The sequence below is a fragment of the Labrus mixtus genome, chromosome 16, assembly GCF_963584025.1.
Source record: "Labrus mixtus chromosome 16, fLabMix1.1, whole genome shotgun sequence".
NCBI classification, from domain to species: domain Eukaryota; kingdom Metazoa; phylum Chordata; class Actinopteri; order Labriformes; family Labridae; genus Labrus; species Labrus mixtus.
The window spans coordinates 24,585,026-24,609,368 of record NC_083627.1 but is presented as its reverse complement, the minus strand read 5'-3'; the positions used below and the strand labels follow the sequence as shown (position 1 = coordinate 24,609,368).

The 24,343-nt window shown below is 40.2% G+C and overlaps 1 protein-coding gene across 8 annotated transcripts in view; it reads left to right on the top strand.

The window, feature by feature from the left end:
- ptk2aa (protein tyrosine kinase 2aa) overlaps positions 1-24,343 on the top strand; it is a 60,598-nt gene that overhangs the window by 5,641 nt on the left and 30,614 nt on the right. For 2 of the 8 annotated variants that reach the window (XM_061060480.1, XM_061060478.1), the window contains exons 1-6: positions 15,272-16,276; positions 18,193-18,437; positions 19,827-19,996; positions 21,741-21,828; positions 22,135-22,214; positions 22,562-22,624. In XM_061060480.1, the coding sequence (XP_060916463.1) occupies positions 16,117-16,276; positions 18,193-18,437; positions 19,827-19,996; positions 21,741-21,828; positions 22,135-22,214; positions 22,562-22,624 (806 nt within the window). In that variant the 5' untranslated portion in view covers positions 15,272-16,116. Of the gene's footprint in view, positions 1-5,802; positions 6,045-12,250; positions 12,278-15,271; positions 16,277-18,192; positions 18,438-19,826; positions 19,997-21,740; positions 21,829-22,134; positions 22,215-22,561; positions 22,625-24,343 lie in introns of those variants that run through there. The other 6 variants (XM_061060481.1, XM_061060482.1, XM_061060484.1 and 3 more) reach the window with 5 other exon arrangements.

Genomic DNA, 24,343 nt, shown 5'->3' with positions numbered 1-24,343 from the left:
GAAAACGCCCTCTTCCTCCAAGCAGCAGAAACACTACTGAGACCTCTCTCAGTGTTTGTGTGTAGTTTGGCATGCCCGTGTGTGCTTGTGTGTGTGTGTACAGTATGTAGGCTACTTGTTGTTGCTTTACTGTGATAAAGACTGTGTTTGCCCCAGATGAGTAAACATTGTCTTGATTTTGTCAGTTTTAAATATCTTTGTACTCATTGTATGTGAGTACATAACTTGGTTTAGGAATATGTGTGTTTGGGTGTTTGCTCACTGAAGAAGAACTTTATAATAAGACAAACACAGAAGGTGGACACCTGGCTGTGTGTATTTGTTGTTTCAACCAGAGTGCAACTATAAATAATGATTGTGCTGGATGATATATATGATATGATATGTTATGAAATGTCAAAGAAATAGTGGACCTCCTGTTCATACTTCAGTTATAAAACCTCAGTTATTCTAAAGGGCCTTTCCTTTTTATCTATTTAACGTACTTTCAAGCAATGAGTCTGTCACATTTGGGGGGAGTAGAGGGGTCTTATAGTGTAGCGTTTGGTTCTAAAGCTAAGGTGACTCCACGTAACAAGCTGAAAGCATCAGATAAGCCTTCAGGCTCAGGTAGTGTTGCCATTATGCTGTTTGTTGTCGGATTTTGCCCTCTTTTTTTCATCTCTTTCTCTACTTCCAAATATCAAATACGTTTTTTTGGATCATTTGAATACAGCACAGATTTTGTTAAGTATGATTTTTTTTTTGTCATGCTGATGCTCATGCATTGCTTTGAGGAAAATAGTGGTGTGCAAAAAGAGCAAAATTCAAAATGTGAGACAGCTTTGGGTCTTTTGAACTGTTAACTCAGATAACTCACTCTGTAGGGATAACTTTGTTAAATGTAAAGCTGGAAATTAAAACCATTTACCCTCATTTACATTTAATATGCAGTATTATGTTGTATTTTTAACTGCCATTTGTACATTACTGTTGGCCTCTGTAATAATTGATCATAAAAATAAAGGCTTCCTAAGGAGGAATACAGAAATCTGATTCAGGATCAGGTCTGATATAGCCTGATTAAGCAGAACTACTTGCACCTATGTAACCAATCCAGCGTAGATTTGCACTATCAGGATAGATCAGGATACTGGCTAGACTTATTTGTTAAAAATGTGTTCCACATTGTGAGGAATAAAGATGAAAGATTTGGGCAAAAAGACAACACTGATAAGGTTTCGGTTCTTAGATTAGCAGAAAGAATGACATTGAGTGTCAGACACAGACTTGCCAAAGACTTGTGAATTGAATTGATGGCAATAAATAATCCTGTTTCATAGCTGTATCTGACAGACTTGCTTTAGTAAAGATGTTCTGCTGTGTAAGTCAAGCACTCTTACTGTGTGCACTGAAATTTGCTACAATGGCAGGAAATGACATCATAGTTAATGACTTGTTCCTCCTTGGGGCATGCACACAAGGACACACACTCGTGCACACACCCCCTACACACTTACACAGAGCTACCTTCGGTCATGTAGGTCACTGGTGCAACGTGTCAGCCAGTGATGAATGGAAGTGGAACATAGTGATTCCCACTTGTGTATATGTATGTATTGTGTGTGTGTTTGCGTGTAAGTCTGCTGACTCCTCAACACAACCAAAATGATCCTATGAAGAACCAATGGCCACTTTCTTGTTCCCTCTGATCTCTCAAAGTGTATGACTGAACTGCAGACTAGAGAAGAACAATTACAACCTCAGATACTGTAAATAAGTATCCCCTCGTCTTCCTGTGTGTGTGTGTGTGTATCGGAGCAGACAGTCAGTGAAATTACATTGTAGTGAGTCAGAGAAATAGAGAGAAAGAAGTAATTGTTAGGCTGTAACGTGACGTCAAAAGGAGTCGCAAGATGTGTGAAAACACATTCGGGTACCTGATTTAGAAAATGTACCATCACATGGTACACATCACTGATTTTTTTACAGTACGCTGTACATCCTGACTGATTAATGAGCCAGCCGATAATATCAGCCTATATTAGCTTATCAAGTGATGATCGTATCGGCTAATTTTACCGATTTATTCACCAGTCAAATAGCATTTCATTTGAGTATCTTTATATTACACTAGCAGTTCTCTTCCACCAGCAGAGTTTACAACAAGCATTATCACTCTCCACAGTGTCAAGCGGTGATAGACGTAAATGTGCAGTTACTTTCCAGTTGAGTGACGATCTCGTGCTCATTGTGTGATCCGCAGTGTTTGATCCGCATTTGAGCAATCAACTGATAAATGTGTATATCTATACCTATTTATCGCTACAGATTGAACAGATCTAAGAAAGGCTGATATATTGGTATTAGATTTTTTTTCCCTCCACAATATCGATATCGGCCCCAAAAGTACCATATCGGTCGGGCCCTAGTTAGCTTCAAAGGCACCCTTAGAAGTAGGCCTCTCATTTTCTCGTCAATTTGTTCATCTGTCTGCCATTTATTATATCTCAGAACAGACACCAAATGCACTTTGTTCAGCAATACAAACATTGATGTGTATGTGTTAATAGATCAGTTTAACATTTTAAGAAATATATGTATCTTAATTCTTTATCAAATTTGGAGAACACGCTCTGGAAACTCGTGTCTGAATATCAAACATAAAGTCCACAAGCAATGGTTGAAACATACTTATCAAAGGTGCACTATGTAGAATTGGTAGTGAAATTTGAAAGTTGGAGAAGTGAAACAATTCTATATTTTCTGAACAAAATACACAAACTATATTCAAAGGCAAAATGGGTCCCTGGAACAATGTTTGGAGCTAAAAAGCTACCAGGAGAGTTACAGTTTTACTGCTGCGGGCCCTCCACCACAGCTTCTCGCGTGACATTTTATCTTCAAACAGTGTTACAGGGACCAAATTTTCCTCTGAGGAAAGTTTGTGTAAAGAATTATGAACATAAACCACAAAATCTGTAAATTTATCAAACTTGTACATTACTGTCCCAAAACTCCTTAGTGCACCTTTTAATGTATTTTGTTCGCCCCCTAAATTGTCATTTTACAGTGATGCAGTAGGATTGATTTTGCCATGTTACTATTGTCATTGCTTAAAGTTTTCATTGTGTACTAATTTATCCCATATAATTGATACTCTGACATTGAGTTGAGTTTAATAACTTCAACATTAAACTGACATTAGGCCAGAAACCCTGCGTATGCGATTCTTTGACGACAATGAAAAGAGATAAATTAATTCCATGTTGTGTGTAGATTGACTTGATTCTGGTTAGAACTGGTCGTGAAGTATAAAAGTTTCACAAGCCAGGAATACTTGGCGAGAGAGAATGAGATCGAGACTGACATCAGTGTCTTCTTGTCAAATAATATGACCTCATCTCTTCTCTTGATTCATGCACAGACAAAAACAGCCAGTCATCATAGATCACATGGAAGCGCACACACAGATCAGCAGTGAAACACCTGGTTACGAGCCGGGGGTATGGCATCATACACACACACACACACGTTTGCAACTTTAAACCATTGCTGCTGAGGTCAAATGTGGGTATAAAGCAACAGTGTCTGTCTGCCTTTGTGTAGACGTATATGTGTCTGTCTGTGTAATTAGTCACCACCAGCAGACACACTCTAGTAACAAAGGGTCATTGAAGAGGGTCTCTGCCTGACTCTCTGTAATTGTCTGGCAAAGTGTGTTTTTCTGTTTTAAAACTCTTGCTGTTCGGATAATTAATGCATTTAAACAGGTTCCAGTACCACAGATTTGATGCCAAACCAAACTTATACTGACTGTTAAAACAGCAAATGTGTTGGTATTTGTAGATTTTTTTTGTAACATTATCTGGTTTGTCTCCCAGTCAAAGGGACAATAAAAAGTTTTGGTACTTTATGATAACAAAAAAGAAATCAGGTTAAGCACAGAGTCACAATTAACCCTCTCAGCAAACCCAGTGGCTAATTTACTGAAAGAAAAACCATGCATTGACTTCAGCCTGACATGATAACATCACTTGAAAATGCTTTGGCACTAGAGGGCGATGTTAACACAGCAACTTATGAGTTTAATTTACACAGGAGGGAGGGATTCAGAGGGATGGAGTTTAGATCCACCTCCTGAATGAGAGTCAGAGTATACCAGCGGTGTTGTGTGTGTGTGTGTGTGTGTGTGTGTGTGTGTGTTTGTGTGTCATCTTGGCCTACTAATCCAGTGGCCCATTAATCTGCTTTACTCTTGAGCGACTCTCGTCTTGTCTGTCGGCCTGTTTGCTTGCTCGTGTTGGAGAGAGACCGTGACTCTGTCCTGGCTCATTACATCGACTTTGTGTCGAGTGTCTCCTGGCAAATTTAGTGTAACATACTGAATATAATATTCCGAGAGTCCGCAAAGGGATTAAATGGTACTTTGAGCACATTTTATGGCTGGTATCTGCGGGCATTAACAGTAAATGGGACAGTGCGACAACAGATTTCAGCCTTTCGATCATTCATGCTCTAAAATGCTGACTTCTTCCGTGTCCTCTGACTCTTGTCATTCAAGACAAAAATGCTACACATAGAAGTGTCTTTAAAAACTGATGATATAAACCAGCATTTGATTTTGTCTCCCATATTCAAAAGCCATTTAATTAGTCTGAAACAAGTTTAATGATTGAAAACTCCAAACACACCTGAGATATGACAGTGGCTATGATTTGGGCTTACAGTTTCAGAGGCACTGTATTTTCCTGAGCGTGCACCAAATGAAATTGAACTGCATTACATTCTTCAAACAAAGCTGGAAATCTGTGATCATTGGTGTAAAAGCTGACGTCCAAGTTTTACACAGCTGTGAGGGTTGGTGTAGCCCTCCCCACCAACCTGCCCATGTTCCCAAGGACGACTTATTTGAAATTCATTGATGAATATGTAAAATTGTTCACCCATGTGGACTGAATCAGTTCCTGAAGTATGCTGTTTGAAAGATTTGCACAAATGTAACATCATATTTCAGTTATCACAACAGTTTATGTTGAGTGTTTACCAGAAATCATGTATTTTTTTAATTAATTTTCAGGTTATGCCAATTGGTTAGTAAACACTTCTGCCTCTAAATATTAGAATTTAGCAGGAGCTTCATTTCTTTGTATCCTTGCATGAGATTTGATTACAGTTTAAATTGATTATATATGCACCCCTGACAAAGTCAATATAACTTTTGTCTATTATTCTCTTTGTCTCTCTATTTATGTCATTTTTTTTTGTTTCCTAAAGATGGATGATTTGTTGATTCAAGAGTATTGCATTATGACTAATTGAGCTGCTCCTCAGGGGTGCATTCATGTCAGACAGGCTGGATAGCCAAAGGCAACACAGCTCTCACACACAATGTTTACATAACCCATAGGCATACTCCTCTCCCTCATGCACCAGCTCTGTATTTTGCCCCACATGATTCACTCTGTACTCTTTTCTCTTTTCCATTTCATCACAGTTCTTTTTCTTTTCATGAAGTTGGTTCATCGTTTCATCATGCCTGCTCTCTTGTCTTTACATCCTGACTTGTTCTCCCTCTGGCTTCTGTACATCTGGCTTCATCTCTCCCCCTCCATCCCTCCCCTGGGAGACAAAGACCCCCCCCCCCCCCCCTTCCCTGCCCCCTGCCTCGTATTCCTTCCTCTTCTCTCTTACACGAGTCCCTCCCCCCTTATCACAGTCATAGACCGCCTACTGCTCTTCTGCCCCTTTCCCTCCCCTTCTCTACTCCCACTCGTGCTGCTGTGTATTTGTGTGTCAGTATAGTATAGCGGTAGTTGTTGTAGTAGTAGTGGGAGGAGGAGGATGAAGCTGGGCTGTAAGCTTAATCCGACATTAGCCATCATTAATGAGTTAGCTGGCTAGCATCTAAACGCTAGTCCAAAAACCACAGAAGCCCGGGATTTTGGCTTTTCCCCAATTAAGCTGTTTGTCAGCGAGGATTACTCTCTTCTCTTCTCTTCTCTTCTCTTCTCTTCTCTCTATACTATACTCTTTTGGACTTTAAATGGAAGGACTATACCATGGTAAGAGTTTCCTTTCACAGTGGTGGATGTGTGTATATGTGGAAAGTTACCATGCTAAGTTTGCATATATATTTATGCATGTTTTAAGTATTATTTATAAATGAGCATAAACCACATTTGTGATTTCTTTCTGTGATATCTAAAAATGCTTAATGTGCTGCCATAACTGTCATAAGAAAATACTGATGATGTGTGCATTTTGTGGGACTGGACGGTGATCTTAAATAGAAGGTGCAGTAGTAAAAAAATGTATTGATATAATAAAAAATACAAAATAAATATGATTGTTTAATAATTGCGTTACTTGTAAATGTAATGATATCAAGAACTGGAGGAAGAAATCGGTTGCAAAACTGCAAAATAAACACGACTACATGAAACTGAAAACCAGTTAAGTCCTCCACCAGTTAATTAAACATTATATGAAACTATGTTTTTTTAACTTAGTCATACTGAAGAATTTCTTTAGCAGATATACCAACATTTATTCTGGATTCAAACCCTGTGATGATTTAAAACATTTATGGATTTTTAACTTTTGGGCAAGAGAATTAGATATTTGAAGGTGCTTTCTCAAGTTGTTGTCGACCATTCCACCAGTTAAGTGAATGAAACAGCCTTTCATTCTGAAGTTAAACTTAGAGCTACCTGCAGCCTCAGGGTTGCACGACTACTGAAGTGATTATGTGTGTGGAAAAAGGAAATGTAGGAGTTTTATAGTTGGAGGTTCAAATGGAAGTGAGCAGTTCAGTCAAGGGGGTTACGGTTAGTGTGTGTGAGTGTGTGTGTGTGAGGCGGTATGTGAGAGTTGTGTCAGGTTTGTGGGCTGTGTTTGATGAAAAAAGCCTGAACCCTAGAGTGTGCCCAAGTGGCTCTGCACGTAGGTAGCTGTATGTGTGTATTTCTATTTTGCTTGGTGTGTGGGTGTGTGTTGAAGTGTGTGTGAGTGTTGTTAATTTAGGCATGAAGGAACAATCCCCCTGCGGCGTTTTGTTTCTAGGTTGCATCATCTATATTTCAGTATGATTTAATATTTCGCTCTCTGTTCATAATTGATGGAAAATGCTAAACAAGAAGCATAGCCAACATAAACTCCTTCCTACACACACACACACACACACACACTCACATCAATATAGAAACATATTCAGCACATTACCTGCTGTTACATTGTGCAATTGAATTTAGCCTCAAACCGTTCAGATCTGATGATTGATTCTGTGTTTACTGTTTGAATATTTAAGGACGTGATAAACATGTAAGGGCTTTTAAAGTCCTGAACTCCAGTCAAATACTTTTAACCTATCAGAGAGAGCCTTACATTTATCTTTATTCTTCCAAGACTCTTCATTTGGAAACGGAAATAGCTTCACCGACTCCTTCCTTTACAAGCATAGAGCAGAACATGTAAGGATGTGTTCATTAGCCAATCAGGGTTGAGCATTCATTTTAAGCCTTGCGAACCAGTTCCCTAGAGTTTGCTCTCATAAAAAGTCAATGAAGAATTACATATTTAGTGTTTCGTTTGATGTTCTTTTGATTAAAAAACATGTTTTTTTAGTGGTTAAAATATGTTTAAACTCACCATTAGGACTGCAGTAACATATCTATAAGCCAAATATTTATGATTAATTGAATAAACAGAGCCCGCTATCATTTAATGAAATCACTTTAGAGCCTACACTATCTCACCAGTTCATTCGTCCTAAATCTGCTGGGATGAATTATACATGGTGTATCTGGTCTGAGGGTGATACATTAATATGCGTGCCGCTCCAGTTAGCCAGTTAGCTGTATCACTGCACCTGAACTAAACACACTTGAGTGAATGTCTACGTCGCAGTGTGTGTGCTTTTGCAGATAAGTGTGAATGAGCAGTCATGCGTTTACATGACCTTATTATGTTGCATGGGTGTTGGATTTTTTCGCCATGTTCATCATCTGTGAGTGAATGTGTGCAACATATTTTTTTATTTAGTGTTATTGTGACAGGTTTTAAAAAACGTTTGATGTTTATCTGAATGTGAGTAATGAGAACATGTGCGTCTGTTTGAATACATTATCTATACAGCTTACTGTGGCAGTATTGAGACAATACAAAACATTGAATTATCTTATGTGATAAAATAATAGTCTTTCCTGAATTGTGTCCAAACTGTGTTCAAAACTCCCCCTTGCAGAATATATATATTTGAAGGTGTGTGTAAAGTGTGTATGTGTGTTATTCAATACACTTGAGGTATAGTGCGACTGGGCAGGTGTGATTTGTGCCTCAGGGCTTGTGTAAGCCTGCACGCTCCAGTAACAGCCCATTGTCCAGAGGGTCACACACTCCCACACCCAAACATTCAGGCGTGTGCCTGCTCAGCGTGAAGATCAACCATTAGGCAAAGAGCAACAAGGCTGAACGTCCGACTGCTCATTGGATTTATTCAGTTGATTCTTGATGGAAAAGTGATGGTTGTTTTTTTTTTTTGTATGAAAATAACATCTATGTCTTTTCTCATCAGCTAGTTAAATTTTTGCCGTTGCATTAAGCTGCACTCAGTTTTGCATAACTTCTCCAACTTTTACATCTTTATTTAACACCACACATCAGATGTTTGAAGTCCTCATCAGCTGTATTAGCAGAGCAACAAAAACTGTAAGCAAAAAAGTGTTCCTAGAGAATATCTCTCCATCACAAGCCTAAGACACAATTCACATAGTTTAGGAAAGTTGACACTAAAATCATGAAAACAAACATCCAGTTATGATGTTAAAACAATTATTTTGCTTTTTGCTGAGTTTGTCTTGAGGGGAATTTGCTCTCGGAATGATCACACCACGTTCTCTATTGAGTCCCTATTGCATGGTCAAATAAAATAAAAAAAACTCTGACCTCCTTCAGACTGACCTTAGACCAGAAGTTCAGATTTGATTACAAAGCAGACTTTCTTGATTGTTCCATCTAATTACTGTGACCAGAAAACCTGTGATTAACTTGTAATTATACACATCAAGCAGACATGGAGTCTGTGCTGTGTGTGTGCGCATCACTGTTTCTCTCTCTGTGTGTGTGTGTGTGTGTGTGTGTGTGTGTGTGTGTGTGTGTGTGTGTGTGTGTGTGTGTGTGTGTGTGTGTGTGTGTGTGTGTGTGTGTGTGTGTGTGTGTGTGTGTGTGTGTGTGTGTGTGTGTGTGTGTGTGTGTGTGTGTGTGTGTGTGTGTGTGTGTGTGTGTGTGTGTGTGTGTGTGTGTGTGTGTGTGTGTGTGTGTGTGTGTGTGTGTGTGTGTGTGTGTGTGTGTGTGTGTGTGTGTGTGTGTGTGTGTGTGTGTGTGTGTGTGTGTGTGTGTGTGTGTGTGTAGTATTTATCAGTCTGTAATGTTTGAGTTACAGCAGTTAATCTTGTTTCTGTTTTGGTTCATGGACTTGAAGTGTGTACGGCGCTAACAGCTGAGCAAAAGTCACAGTCTTGAATTCACCTCCTTCATGACACTGATGTGAATTAGAGAAAACTGCCATGCAAATTGAAATGGAAAACCGTGTTTAATAAATTCTAGATCCAAATGTCACTCTTTAAAAAAAATCTGTTTCGTTGGTCTAACTTTCAGCCAACAAACTTAAATGATGGATTTTTAGCTGGATGAACGCTACTCTTTTCTTTGCTTTCACTCCTCCACAGTAATATATTTAGATCACAAACTCGCTGCACAATAAATTGTTGGTGTTACTAAGAGGGCATTGCGCAACAAACTCACCTTTGACAACACAAAATCACTTTTAAAACAATTGCTAAACAATTTGTGGGGTAGACGACAGTTCATCTGCTTAGGGAATAAATTGTCTCATTGTGGAGGACAGCTTGAGGAGCAGGTGCTTTGGGCTGTCTGCTAGTCTAGAGGGAAGTGCGCGTGTGTGCGTGTGTGTGTGTGTGTGTGTGTGTAAAAGTGTCTTTGATATATGAGCAGTGGAGACAGTTAAACAGGCGGGTTTGCAATTAGCACCATACTAGCACCTCTGTGGGATAGTCAGTGGAGAAAAAAAGGAATCTTGCAAGCTATTGTTAACACGTAGTGACATAAACTACAATTTATGAGTCCATCCTTAAAGTCTTATATTAGCTTGCTGATGGGTGAAATACAACTACATTTTTTTAAAACTAATTAATTGCAAAAAAAATCAATATTTTCTCCTGTCTAGTCTTGTTGCTCAGACATAAAACAGCCACAGTCTCCTCTCATTTCTAGTCTAGACTGTAACACCGCCAGTGTGGCTGCATATTCAGGCTACATAACACTTAACTTACATCAAACTCTGACAGGAGAGGCAGGGGAAGAGAGACAGTGAGAGGGAGCATAAGTGGGACAGATGGTGTGTGTAGAGTTCATCTTCTGTAGAAGAGACAAAAGATGCTGCAGATCTTTTTACCATGGTCCATTACAGCCACTTATGATATGAATTAGTCATTGATTGTGACTTTTTTATAATTTCATCATTGAAAGGTGATCCATGCTGACATATTGAGGTGAGATGAAATTCCAGGGCCGCATTTACATGATGGAAGTTGTCAGATCATCAAAAATTCAAATGCTTATGTAACTGACAATGTTTCACCTAAAATGATAAAACAGTGCATAGTTGAATGGTATTATCTATAGTAATCTTACTTTATTGATGTATTACTTCCTTATAACCCCATCACTGTTCACACATATGACTGCAGGGTCCTGGTTTCACATTACAAAGGGTCTGTCGATAACACACACCATGAGTCACCTTTCTGGTATTTCCTTTTTGGTTCGAACCATTACATCATTTTTGTTGACAGCCCCTACTGTCATTTCACCCCGCACGTGTATGTGTGTGTGTGTGTGTGTGTATGTGTGTGCATCAGGGTGTCTAGAGCACTTAGACACTTATCCCCCTGACCTCAGCTGCACACAGTACCTCCACTGCTCTAACTGGGTGTCGAGTTTTCATTTGACTTCCTGTCGTGATTTGCGTGCTGCAGTATCGATGCAGCCCGAGCAGCTCACTATTAAGAGCAGGATCTATGTCTCTCCAGTCAAGTCATGATCAAAGAGTGTTTAGTGCTCATGTAGAGATTAGTCAACAACTCAACAACTTTGTGTTTTCTCTAAATTAGTGCTCAAAGAACATTACAAAGCGTAATTCCACTTAAATTGATGTTGCACGCTACAAGTTTATATCATGACATAGAATATATACTTGTACCATGCCTCATAATACGCTTACTTTGAGAAGTATTTGAAAGATCAAAATGCACAGATTTAAAATATTTAAAGGATCATCTATAGTGAGTGTGTTGTTATGTCATCTTCAGTTCCGTAGATTTGTCTGTCATAGTGTACGGTTTTGTTTTGGAGATTGTATGCTTTTATTGTGGAGGAGAACAGTGGATAGAGTGGGAAACCCGGTTGAGAAGTGGGGAATGTCATGAGGGTCGGAGTCGAACCTGGACCACCGGCTTTGAGCACCAAAGCCTCTGTACATGGACCGTGCGACATAACCGCTAAGCTATCAGGCACCCCCTTGCGTTTAGCGTCAATTAACCTCTTTCCTTTGTTGTTATCCTCTCTTTTCTTTTTCTCTCACTGTAAGCGAACCACGGTCAAATTAACCTGACTTCTTCCAGTGCGTTGATATTATAACAACATAACATTGTCAAATCAACAAATCAGAATCAAGTATTTAACACAGCCATGTAATAATAAAGAATAGTGACTTGCTCCCTTCCTCTGAGGCTAGCATTAAGATTCTCTAGCAATCTTTTTGGTTGAAAGGTTATTCTGTTCTATCAAATTTCTTTTTGTCTCTGGTTCTGAGTATTGAGCTGAAACTGCAAATAAACTGCATTGGTTAGCATTTATTAAGAACCTGTTCAAAAGCATCTCCCAGTTTGCTCTTTTAACCAGTAAGCGTTTTAACCCTGGTCATAGGGTAAATAATGCAGCGATGAGATATTGATTTTAAAAAGATAAATCAATACCCTGCTGAAAAGTCAACCCGGTATTGATTGATTGATTGCTATTCATTTGACAAATATTGACATCCCCTCTGCTATTATACATTCTCACTGAACTGTGAACACCTGCTGTGTGACTTCATTAACTTCATTATGGTTCTGCACTGACCTCTTTTTTTAATCAGCTGATCATTATTAGGCAAACTGGCTAACGTTATTTTTCTTTGTTTGTTTTTCAGATATTTCCAGGATTGCCTACTACACAGGTGAGTAGGTGAACATTAACTCCACTTACAGCATTTAAGACCATTCAGCTGCTTCACTCACTCAAACACACTGTTGGCAGCTCCAGTGTGATTGTGTCACCACAAGGTGTCTCTAACAGGGAGTAGATGATGAACCAGTGTGAAAACTCAATGAATGACCTTTCTGAAATTCCCAACTAACAGTCGTAGTCTTGAGATTTTCCCTGTTGTATCAGGATCAGGATGATAACATTTCATACATAACAAAAAAAAAAAGGATAAGGTTGGTTAAAATTCAAATAAAAGGATACATCTACACATGCTGAAGGCCACTAAATAATAGGTCAATTATGTATCATAATAGCAAAGTGGCAATGTGTTAATATTGAGAGAATTGGTGGAAAAAGATTATATGTCATGTGTGGCATGGAAGTAAGTCTTGTATTTATTATCTTTATTCAGACTGCCGTCTCAAGGCGCAATATTTATATCCCTGTGAAGTTTCGCCTACAATCTGAGGTGTAATGGGGGGATGAAGTGATCCCCCTCTGTACCGTCTGAGGAGGTAGTAACAGGGGTGTTACAGGATCAGCTGAGCCATTAGAGGAACACAACACTGTGTGTTTGTGCATGTTTGACTGTGTATGTGAAGTTCCCACTGAGCCGTGCTTCTGCAACTCCAAAATGCAATTTGACTGGGACAAGAATAATATGCCATCGCGGAAAAAACATCAATGTAAAAAGACGCAAAGACAGCTGAGCTTTTTTACGGCTTTTGCAGAAAAGTCACGGTCTGAAAAGCGCTAGTGTTTATTCTTGTATCTTGGCATCCTCTTATAAGATGTAAACTGTTGAGAAATCGTCAGTAGCACATTTTGCTAATAATCTGAGATGCTGCTAATTGCACAGTTTTATGCAATTCATAACACAGAATGGGGCTGTGGGACAAGGGTGCACAACATACTGTATAACTCTCTAGAGTGTGTGACTAATTTTAATCTTCACACTGTAGATTCTTGAAAACAGTCCAAGTTTATCTCTGTGCAGCCCGAGGGTCTAATTTCCCTTTCTGGTATTGATATAAAAAAGCATATTAATGTGTCATGGCACCATGCCCTGAAAGAAGGCTTGCTGGCCTGGTTCTGATAGCAGATTAATTAATTTGCCAGAAGATAGCATATTCACAGCTTTATGAGTCTGGCTTTCAAAGAATTTAAAATATATATAAAAATATATTTTTCCCTACCACTGTGAACTGCTTTTATTTTTCATTTGCTAATTTTCAGGTTTTCAGGTAGAAACAGTTAAGTCAGAACCAGTTCGTTTGCCCGCTTCCATCACTGCAACACCTGTTGGTTTGCATGGCAACTAAGGTACGTCCAAAATGGACGTGTCGGGGTGCCTTATAACCGCCAACCTTCTCTGGTCAAAACAAATCCAGACCATTCTGGAGCAGAATCCAGACTAAGAAAGAGGACTGGCTGCTGCATTGTTGTCAGAGAAGCCAGGACTTCAACAATGTTTGATGATATAGTAAGGTCATTTTATGATTTCATTCAGTGGATATCTTACTATCTCCCCCCCCCCCCCCCCACACACACACACACACACACACACACACACACACACACACACACACACACACACACACACACACACACACACACACACACACTCCCGTGGAGATTATGAGAGAGAGAGAGAGAGAGAGAGAGAGAATGACTTTGGCATACTCCCAAAAGAGCGCTTCCCATTCATGGCAACATCCGGCCCTCTGACAAAAGGCTTTCAATAGCACACACACACGCGCACACACACACTCTACCAGAACCCCTGCTCCCACTCAGACAATAGCTTATGCTACACACACACACACACACACACACACACACACACACACACACACACACACACACACACACGCATGGCTTTGTGCAGCGAGCCTGACTCATACACAAGGTTCCGTAAAGAGTTTCTGTGACTTTGTGTGTGTGTGTGTGTGTGTGTGTGCATTAAGTACCTCGTTTATTTCTGTGCAGTTCTTCCGTTGAGGATATGCTCTGTCGTATGAATGTCGGCTGGATTAATGGAAGGTGGCATCTGGTCAGCACTAACACTCACAAAGATAGGTGTCACTCACTGGCAGGTTTATTGGCGGCATGTTGCCTTGGAGATGAGCCCTCCAGGCTGTGCCTCGAGCACTCTGGGAGATGGAGAGCGCGCACGGCCCTCAAAGTACAGACTGAATGTCTTTGAATGTGCAGCATGAAAGGTGATTGATTGAGACCTTGTGGTTTGGAAGTGGATTGGTTGGCATGTTGGTAATTCTGCTAGTTTGCATGCTGGGCACAGCCAGGGCGATGTCTGTATTAAGAAAAAGAATGCCCTTTTCTCTTTTGTTATTCTCTCTCTTCTTTCAGGGCTTGGAAGGACAACTTTATTCAGTTTTTGTTATAAAAGATTTACATGGTCTAGTAATGTCCTTTTCTAGATTGGCTTAGTAGTGAATCATTTTTGGACTTGAGAAGTTCAGGGGATTTGGTAGTTTGCCTGGGAGGTGAATGTTCATTTTGTTAAATGTGAAAAATATGAGGACATTCAGCTTTAAACTGTCTTTGGGAGGGTTTTTTATTCAAGTAAGGAAGATCTCAGTTGGTTTTGTGCTTCTTATCTGTAGTGGCAAATACTTTCCCTGTCCCAGTTTACATTTTAGAACTCTGTTTTCTTTTTCTTTAATCTTCAGGGAATGAAATGCTGCAGAGTCTTGCAGTATGTTTGAGTTGTTATATAAAGGGATTTCTCTTACTTTCATTCACTTTGAGTTGCATTTGCAATGGTTGCAATCGTGTACATAGAGGGCTGATCTGAGGTCAGCTTCATAAACAGAACTGGGAGGGGTTTTCATTCATTGAACACACGAGTGGAGTGCGATTAGCATATTAATAGTTTCTAGCTCCTCCCCCTCCTCTAGCAGCTCTCTCTCGCTCTCTCTCTCTCTCTCTCAGTCCTCACTCAACTTTCTCTCAGATCTGTCCTCCTTTTTCCTCTCTTTCATCCTGAAACAATCGCTGCATTTCTCTCTCTCTCTCTCTTTGCCCCGCTGTCTCTGTATCTTTTGTTTTCCTGGCTCGCTTTCACACTTTCTCTTTCCAAAGTAAGAAGATAACTTTCTGTTTGTGTGTCACTGCGCACTGTAATTATCTCTCTTTTTCTGACACCACTAACTAAATCTCCACCGGATTGACACCGTACACGCTGGATTTGTCTTTGAGCTTTTGCTGGAGGTGCATTTTTTTCTCACCACACCAGGGACTTCACTGAGTGAAATAAGCAACTATCGCGCAGGAGAGGATTCGGGGTTGACTCTTCCACGGCAACACTGTAACTATGGAGTGCAGGCATGGGGCAGAAATTGGGCAAAAGCAAACAGTGTGTTGACATCAGACAGGGGCTGCTGAGGAGTAATTCAGAAGAGGAGGAGGGGAGTACCTTAACATCTCTGGGGTCTTTCTTGACTCCTCCAACTGCAGATAACAGGGACATATTAAGAAGACAAGACTTAACAAAGCAGAAACTCCTAAAAGGATTGGATTTCTTTCATTTTCTCCCTTGATGTGTTTTCTGCAGCCTCTCCAGACTCTACACAGAGTGTCAACAGACCAGAAAATTGGCCTTTTTTTGTGGATCTCTGAATTAGCTACTTTGGAAATAACAGTTGGCGAACAATACTGTTCACAAAAGATTCAGACAAAGATTTCTACCTCAGAGACTGAGTGTGTGTGTATTTGTGTTTGAGTGTTTGGACTACATGAGTGTGTTCCTGAAGTTGTGTCTGGACTGTGGTGTGTGCTTGTTTATTTATGCAACTTCTGCACACGAGAAGTTCACTGTGCGTGATGCGTGGTTGTGAGACCACAAGCTGTCTATCTGTCCTTGGTGCGGACAGACAGAGGGAGGGACAGACATGTGTTTCCATGGCGATGAGCGGCTGTAGCCCTTTTCCCATGTGCTGGGACAGAGGTACAAGTGAAAGCTTCTTTGCACACCAAATAACACACTTAGCTTAGCACACACGTAGCATGAAGCCCTTCCACAGTGTGACATCTGACTCCATGGGAACTGAGCTGGTGTACAGCCAAAGCTACCGTTGCTCAGCAGAAGTATTGTGTGTGTGTTTGAAACACAGGGAGAGACAGAAAGAGAGAGGCAGGTTAATGCTGAAAGTCAGTGGAGTGATCTGTTGTTAAAAAAGTCTTTACCATTGGAAACTTGCAGTATACAAGTAGAGTACATTCATATCTCTCTGTTATTTAACGGTCCCCAGTTTTGCAGTGTTTCTTCTAAGTTATGTGTGCTTGTAGTGTGTGTGTATGTGCTGCTGCTCCGCTCACTCAGGTGTAATTACCTGCTTGAACATATCAATTTTCCTTGAAATGGTTGAGAGAGCAGAAGAAAGAAAGACTGAAAGGAAAACAGAAAAAGATAATGAAATAGTTCCCAGTATCTTTTCTACACAGTCTCATGATTATCTCAGCAAACGTATACACAGTAATACACATCTGGCACACACAAACGTAGAGGAGGTAGTTATTGTTGGGCATTCCCAGATAAAGTTACCAGAAATTCCAGGAAGTCTGTCAATGTCACGACTTCTTATTCAGGAAAAACGTCAGCCTGAGGTGCATTGTCTTCTTTGTGTTACAGACACAGGTGCTACATATGGAGCCTTGACCCTGACTGCACTTCTCTCTCTTTTTATTTCTCTCTCTGGGTTCTCATTGTTCAATTTTTTTATTAGCATGTTTCCCATCCAGACAAATGGTGTTGTGTCAAAACCTTTGCTGTTTTGACTCTAGCTGTACTTGGGTTCAGAGTTTACGGTAGTCGGTAGGCTAGCGGCTTTTAGCCATTATCATGTGCAGTTCACCGGCAGATAAAGATATCAGTGGCCAAAATGTCTGGCCATAGAATATACCAAATACACAAATAGTTAAAAAATTATAAACAGTGGCATATTATAAATGTGTTTCCTATACATGGACAATGCTACAGACCATTCCAGCTCTTTTCCTTTTATTTCCATTGTTGGCCTATAAGATCACAAATTGTGATTGATACATTGATCTCTCTACCACTACCACTAATGCATGCTAGTTGTGTTTGACTCCTGCTCCACAGATCAGAAGGAGAGACATGCAGTATATGCTTGAACATCCCTTGATTGAGCTGCAGGTCTCACATTAAAAATGAACCTTCTTGTGCTGTTGCTTTAATGCGTAGCTTTGTCTGTCTTTTTCTGCACTCTTAGTTTTGGATTGTTGCGTTATGCTACGCCATTAATCTCCACACGGATATCCTCTTCTGTGAAATGTTTCAAAACACGGGTGGGGTTAATTGGACGTCTGTATGAAAAATGCTGCTGACGAATAGACTACTGTCAAAAAACAGCCGATCAAGCCGTTGTATTTAGAGGGAAGTGATGCAGGTGTGTACGCTATGTTTGTATGAAGAAGTGAAGGGAAACAAAGTGATCAGATAAGTTTGTGAACAAACGATGAAAAAGCCGGAGATCAAAGTACAATTAATATATATACCAACCTACCATTGGTCTATAACAAATCCTAATATGAATAGACTTTGACCACACAAAACCACCAATAGGAAGAGGTCACTTTCAGCGTTAGGATGTTAATTCACCAAATTATAAATCAAGCAAACAATAAACAGCAGTTGTATCTGTGATACCCAGAGATCATCTCAGTGTATCACATTTTCTGATTTCTGATATGTCTTTTTTTGCAGTAATATTTACAGTTTCATTGACCAAATCTCTTTTTTGTATGTTTATGTAAAGCAGTAGTGAGTTTTCTCTCACAAGCTATTATACTTTCTTCCTCATTTCACTGATGTCAGTTTTCCTCTCCTCTCCTTCCCAGAATATGACAGACACCTAGCATCAGCAGTGTCAGCAGGGAAAACCATGGCGACGGCCTACCTGGACCCCAACCTGAACCATGCCATCCTGGAAGGAGCCAAATCAAGGCTGAGTGCCGGGGGGTCGGACCGAACCATGGCTGGATCCGTGGACAGGGTTCTTAAAGTCTTCCATCACTTTGAAACCAACACTGAACACAGCTGCTGGTCCTCCAACATCAGATATGGGGATGCAACAGATGTCAGGGTAAGACAAGGCACACTTGTTTGTTTGAATGTATTTATTTACTTAGAAATATACATTATTCTACCCTTTTCTCATTGTCATGTTATGCAATGAAAAGATCAAAGCTATCTTCTGAACATGTTAATATCAAAAAACAAAAGAAAATCTGGGCTTTAATTTTCTAAACACAGTCTGGTGCTGGTTTGAGCAATATGCTAACATGAGAAGCAGGCTAACATATTCAGTAAAACCAAGCTAACATGATTATTTTTATAATAGAAATGTTAACAATATAAGTTTAGAATACCGTATAACAATGCCAACATGCCTTAGTTGCCTTTCCCAGTTATTTGATCTCTTAGGTATTTGTTGCAATCTTAAAACAGGGCTGGATAAAAAGTCTGGGGATCACCAGATTTAATCAGTAGGAACACTATTGCCTGTATCAAATTTAAAGGGAGATCATCTTTTCAATTGTTAAATATTCACTCAAAATCACATTTGTCAACCTGCTGGTGGAGCTCGACCAACTTATCAGGGTTTATTCTCTGAAGATCGAGAATGTCATCACAAAATTTCATGTCATTCTGTTTCATAGTTGATGATCTATTTGCTAGCCTGAGGTTAGCATTTTAAGCTAACTATTTGTCTCAGCTCAAGGCTCCAGCTTTCTGCTGTGACAAAGGACCCTCTGCTAATCAAAACTTTTAAGCAAGCAAAATGTCACCTCAGGCCAGACTCCGTGTGAGTTCTTGCAGCGTGCTTTTAGATCCCCTCCCATGATGCATAAAAATACTAAGCACTGCTCAAACTTTAGTGGTCATACAGGATACATCACTTAAAATCATCCTCTCCTCTCCCCTCTTTCTCCGGCAGTATCTGGGTCAGACCCCCTAGCATTTTACACGGCAACACACATGCTTCTGTGAGCATGGCTGTGTGTGTGTGTGATGTCTGTCAGCTTGTTTGGGTGGGGATGTCATGTTTAATTGCTTCAAGTAACCTACACAACTGCATTGACTGATGCTCTCATTGAACCGATGCAAAATGATTCACATAAACACCGGCAGAGTTTGCACACTGAGGAGGCTGACTAACTGTTTTTGTCCAGTAGGCATCTTTGTAATGTATTACTAAGCAATCAACACGGTGTTATAAATGTGTCTTGCCACCATAAAGAGGTCTGCACCACTATGGATAAGAGGAACAAATTTGTAATTTAGCCAATAATTTGATCTAGCAATGCAAAGAGTAATATCTGTTGAATTTATGAATTCTGTAGATCATTTTATAATTGAGTCCAACAACTGATCCAAGTTAATTCTGTATACTTTAAATGATGTATGTCTATGTAGGAGAAGTATATTCAAAGGAAAATAACCCAAAGAAATATTTCCACTTTGTTTCCAGGGAATAATCCAGAAGATTTTGGATATCCACAAAGTGCGCTGGACTTCTTGTTTTGGTCTCCGTCTTACCAACAGCCAATCCAGAGAACAAGTGCACTGGCTCCACCCTGATATGGGCGTTTCACACGTCAGAGAGAATTACGGACAGGCACGACCAAACGAGGAGTGGAGGTGAGAGAAGATGGTGGCAAATCACTCACTTCTTACACAGAGCTGCTGATTCTTGTATAGATTTCAATCAATCAATCAATTTTTATTTGTATAGCGTCAACTCATAACAAGTGTTATCTCGAGACACTTTACAAGAAGCAGGTAAAATACCTTACTCTTTGTCTGTTAACATTACAAAAGAGCAGGTAAAAGACCTTACTCATTGTTATGTTACAAAAAGCAGGTAAAAGACCTTACTTATTGCTATGTTACAAAGATCCGGCCTATCCATCATGAGCACTTTAGCAAAGCAGCAAAAGTTACAGTGGTAAGAAAAAACTGCCTTATTAAAAGGCAGAAATCTTCGGCTGGATCCCCGGCTCATGACGAAACAGCCTTCACAGGCCTAGACTGCCGGGCTTGGAAGAGGATAGGGGGAGAGATGGGATAAGATGTAGGAAGAGGGATAGGGAGCAAGGGGGTGGGGGGAGGCAAGCCGTCCATCAACAATCTGGTGGGGAGGGGGAGGTTGAATGGCCCTACAGTTTTAACGGTTGTAGAGGTTGTTTGTTTTCAGTTTGTGAAATTTATCGTGAGGATAAATGGTTTCCTGCTCTTAGCACGACCTTCAGGCATTATCTGGAAAGCAGGCCAACAGCAGCAGTCCATTATATTGATTTAGACGGTAATCCAGCATCTTATCAGCCAGTCTTTGGCCCTGATAGTCTGCTGATAGAATGGAGCAGCTGTAACATCACCTCAGCTATGGTAACAAGCAAGCAAAGACCAAAAATAGTGTAAAACTGAGGTTAACAATTTACCAGATAATGGAGGGATGGATACTGGATGAGATTTTTTTTATAAAACAAAATGTTGAATTTGCATTTAGATTCTGCAGCAGGTGCGTGCATGTCATTGAGAAAAAAACATGTGTGTGAAACTGTTCAGCCTGCACATATAACCACTTCTCTTGACATTAAATGTGACTTATCTGGCTTTGTAAATGAAGTCTGAGTTACTGTCTCCTCAAATGTCAACCCACAGCAGTCTGCGCCATTGTTTAGCAAAGTACCAGTAGTGATTTGTTGCAACCAACGTTCAGTGAAAATAGTGCAACTTGTCTGCTCTATGCTGATGGGAGGCCCTGTGTGTGTGAGCATGTGCTGTCTTAGCAGTTTGGATGTTAATGCACTGGCGTATTTTATGTTCATTGAGGCAGTCGTGGTGCTAATGCTATTGTGATGTGCAGACCTTTTGAACTGTGGACATAAAGAGAGAGAGAACCAGATGCCCGCTCTCTCCGACTAAGTCTACAACTCTCTCTGACTCTGTCGGTCTCTCCTCCAATCACCTTTCAACCCATGTCCTCACTTACATTCTAGCATACACATTTTCCTCCCATCCTTCTGTCTTTATCTCTTTCTGTCAAATCTTTAGCCTTATTGTCTTACTCACCAAACTCTCCTTTGTCAAATTGTGACTTCAGCTAAGTCAGTCCATCCTCCCTCTTTTTATTTCCTCTCTCTTTTGTGCCCTGCTCTGATCTTCAATTGCTGTTTTACATTTTTCTTAGACTTATTCTGATACTTTTACCATGTACCAGACAACTCCAACAAATATTACTCTTAAAATGCATGTCCAATAAACATAAAAGCTGTCAGTTGTTGTGCAATATGAAGGCATGTACTTGTTTTTGCTGTTAAAGAAATTATTTATTGTTTGTGCAGCTCTGTATAAAAAATCAACTCTTACTTTCTTCCTCTAGGTATGAGTTAAGGATCCGCTATCTTCCAAAGGGTTTCATACAACAGTTTACAGAAGACAAACCCACGCTCAACTACTTCTACCACCAGGTACACACACACACACACACACACACACACACACACACACACACACACACACACACACACACACACACACACACACACACACACAAACACACTGAGGCACCAACAGATTTCATTTTCTGCCAGCAGCTAGACAGCACAGAGACATATGGTACTGCTTGAAGACAGTGTGTGTTTGTCTTTTGGTTATCTAGGTCAGAAGGGGTGTGTGTATGTGTGTGTGTGTGTATGAGCTAACTGACATTTGTTGCATGTAGAGATACATCATTTAATGATTATATTTTTGTAATGTGTTTTTGTGTCTCCCAGGTGAAGAATGACTACATGATGGAGATCGGGGATCAAGTAGAACAAGATGTAGCTCTCAAACTGGGCTGTCTAGAAATCAGGTTAGACATGCTCACACTGCTTTACACTAACTTCTTTCTACAGGAAAATCTAACTCTACAGTGTAACAATATCCTGCAAACTTGTAGAATTCATTGTATTTAATGGCATTTTTCTTTTTAGATGAAAAGCAAAAGTTTGTTCCCAACATGGATAACATGTTTGCCACTTTTTCTTTAAATGGTGTTCAGCACAATTAGCGTTGTTTCCATGTGAAACTTTTATATTTTCCTGTTAGCTACACTGATCACTCCATCCCAAATCTGTCTATCTATGTAAAGCAATCTATGTAAAGCAACAACTTGTCTGATCTTGTTCTTTTTCTGTGTCCCTCTCTTGTCCGTTCCAGGAGGTTCTTCAAAGAGATGAGAGGAAACGCCCTGGACAAGAAATCCAACTATGAGTTACTGGAGTAAGTATTTTCTTTTCAAGCACAGCGCTGTAGGAGCTCACTTTGAGTCCAACTAAAAAACCTTTCTGGTCAATGACATCTCGCCTTGAACTAGAAATGTGTTTTTCAACCCCGCAGAGAAACAACAAAGAGAGAACAGTAAATGTCACAGTTTCTTGTTCAAATCTGAAAAGTGAAAAACAAACAAGACGTTTTGGGGAAAAGTTTGGGGATTTACAAATTCTTGCAGTTATGTGACAGTCCAACAGTGATTTAACATGTTGTTTACATTTACTGGTATGAAGAAAGTCTTCAGTCTTAGATTCAAACTACAGATCATTTGTGTTTTATAATCATTCATGTTTGTAGACTTATGTAAGATTGGCTGCTCTGTGTGTGTTGGCTTCCTGGTATTGCTCCCTGTTAGATGCTGATGAGAACCATTAACAGAGTCTGTCCCTAACAAGGCTTGGCTATAGCTTGGACCCGTTCTAATGAGCTGCCCTCTTCCACTGAAGTCTTTCTTTCTGTCCGTCAGCCTAACGAGCTCTCCAATTAACTCAGAAGAATGCCCCCTGTCTTTTAACCAAATATTTCTTTGTTTCCAATGAACATGCTCTCAGTCCTCTCGCTTCTCTCTTTGCTCTCATCCTCTAATTTTGTCTCTTTTTCTCCTTCATTCTTTTCTCCCTCTCGGCCTCTCTCTGTTGCATATTTTAAACCAACAATTGAACGAGATGGAAAGTGCTGTCGGGGATTTGATAGGCCAAGCAGACGGTTGGCCATAAGGGGCTGTTGGGCTCTTGATGAGAATCCAAAAAAGTCTGTTAAATTTTGGGCCGCGTTTCAGCGGCCGTGGGTTCAAATCCCGGCCCTTTGCTGCAGGTCGTCCTTCCAGTGTTTCCTGTCTCTCTTCAGCTGGCCTATCCACTACGAGCTGCTCCTAGTAGCTACTCGTACACAGCCACTGAACATGTGTGCAATCTAGAGAATAGATGGCTATCCTTGGCAGTAGTAGTGCTTGTGGTTTTGAAGCTAATGTGTTTGATTAGTGTAAAGTACTCATGCTATGAACAAAGCTTGGTACAGGTGGGGAGGCTACTTTATGGTGTGATATATTAAGTTTATCTGTAATAGACCCTATAATGGACGGATGTGAAAATATTTTTTTACAGAGTCTGACTGTCAAGACAACCATCGCCCTGCATCTAAAAGTTCATTTATGCATCTTCTTACCATCTGAATTGCATTAACTAAATCAACTAAATTCCTGACCCCGTTGTACACCACACACTAAAACAACATAATATAATATTTGATATTTGCTGGAGAAAGGATGACGTAAGCTGTCGGCCTTTCTCTCTACTCGTTCTCTCCTCTACTCCTCTTTTCTCCAGAGGAGTTTGAGTGAGTCATTAACTCGCTTCCTGTTTTAGCTCTGCACATCTTTCTTTGTCTCTGTGGTCTCCCTCTTTGTACTCCTCTCTCACTCTCTCTCTCTCTCCCTCCTCTCTCTCTCTCCCTCCTCTCTCTCTCTTTCTGCTCTCCCTGTTTTTCCTCAGCCTCGTCTCTTAGGAAAAGATGAGTAGTGCTCCGCGGTCAGCAGCACTTCGTCATAGCTTTCTGTTTCTCTTTTCTGTTTCTTGTCTTCAGCTGCCTAACTGTAGCTGTCTGTAGCTGTTGTTGGTCATTTCTCTGCAGAGAAAAAAAATAATCTGCAAAAATCAGATAAACACAGAA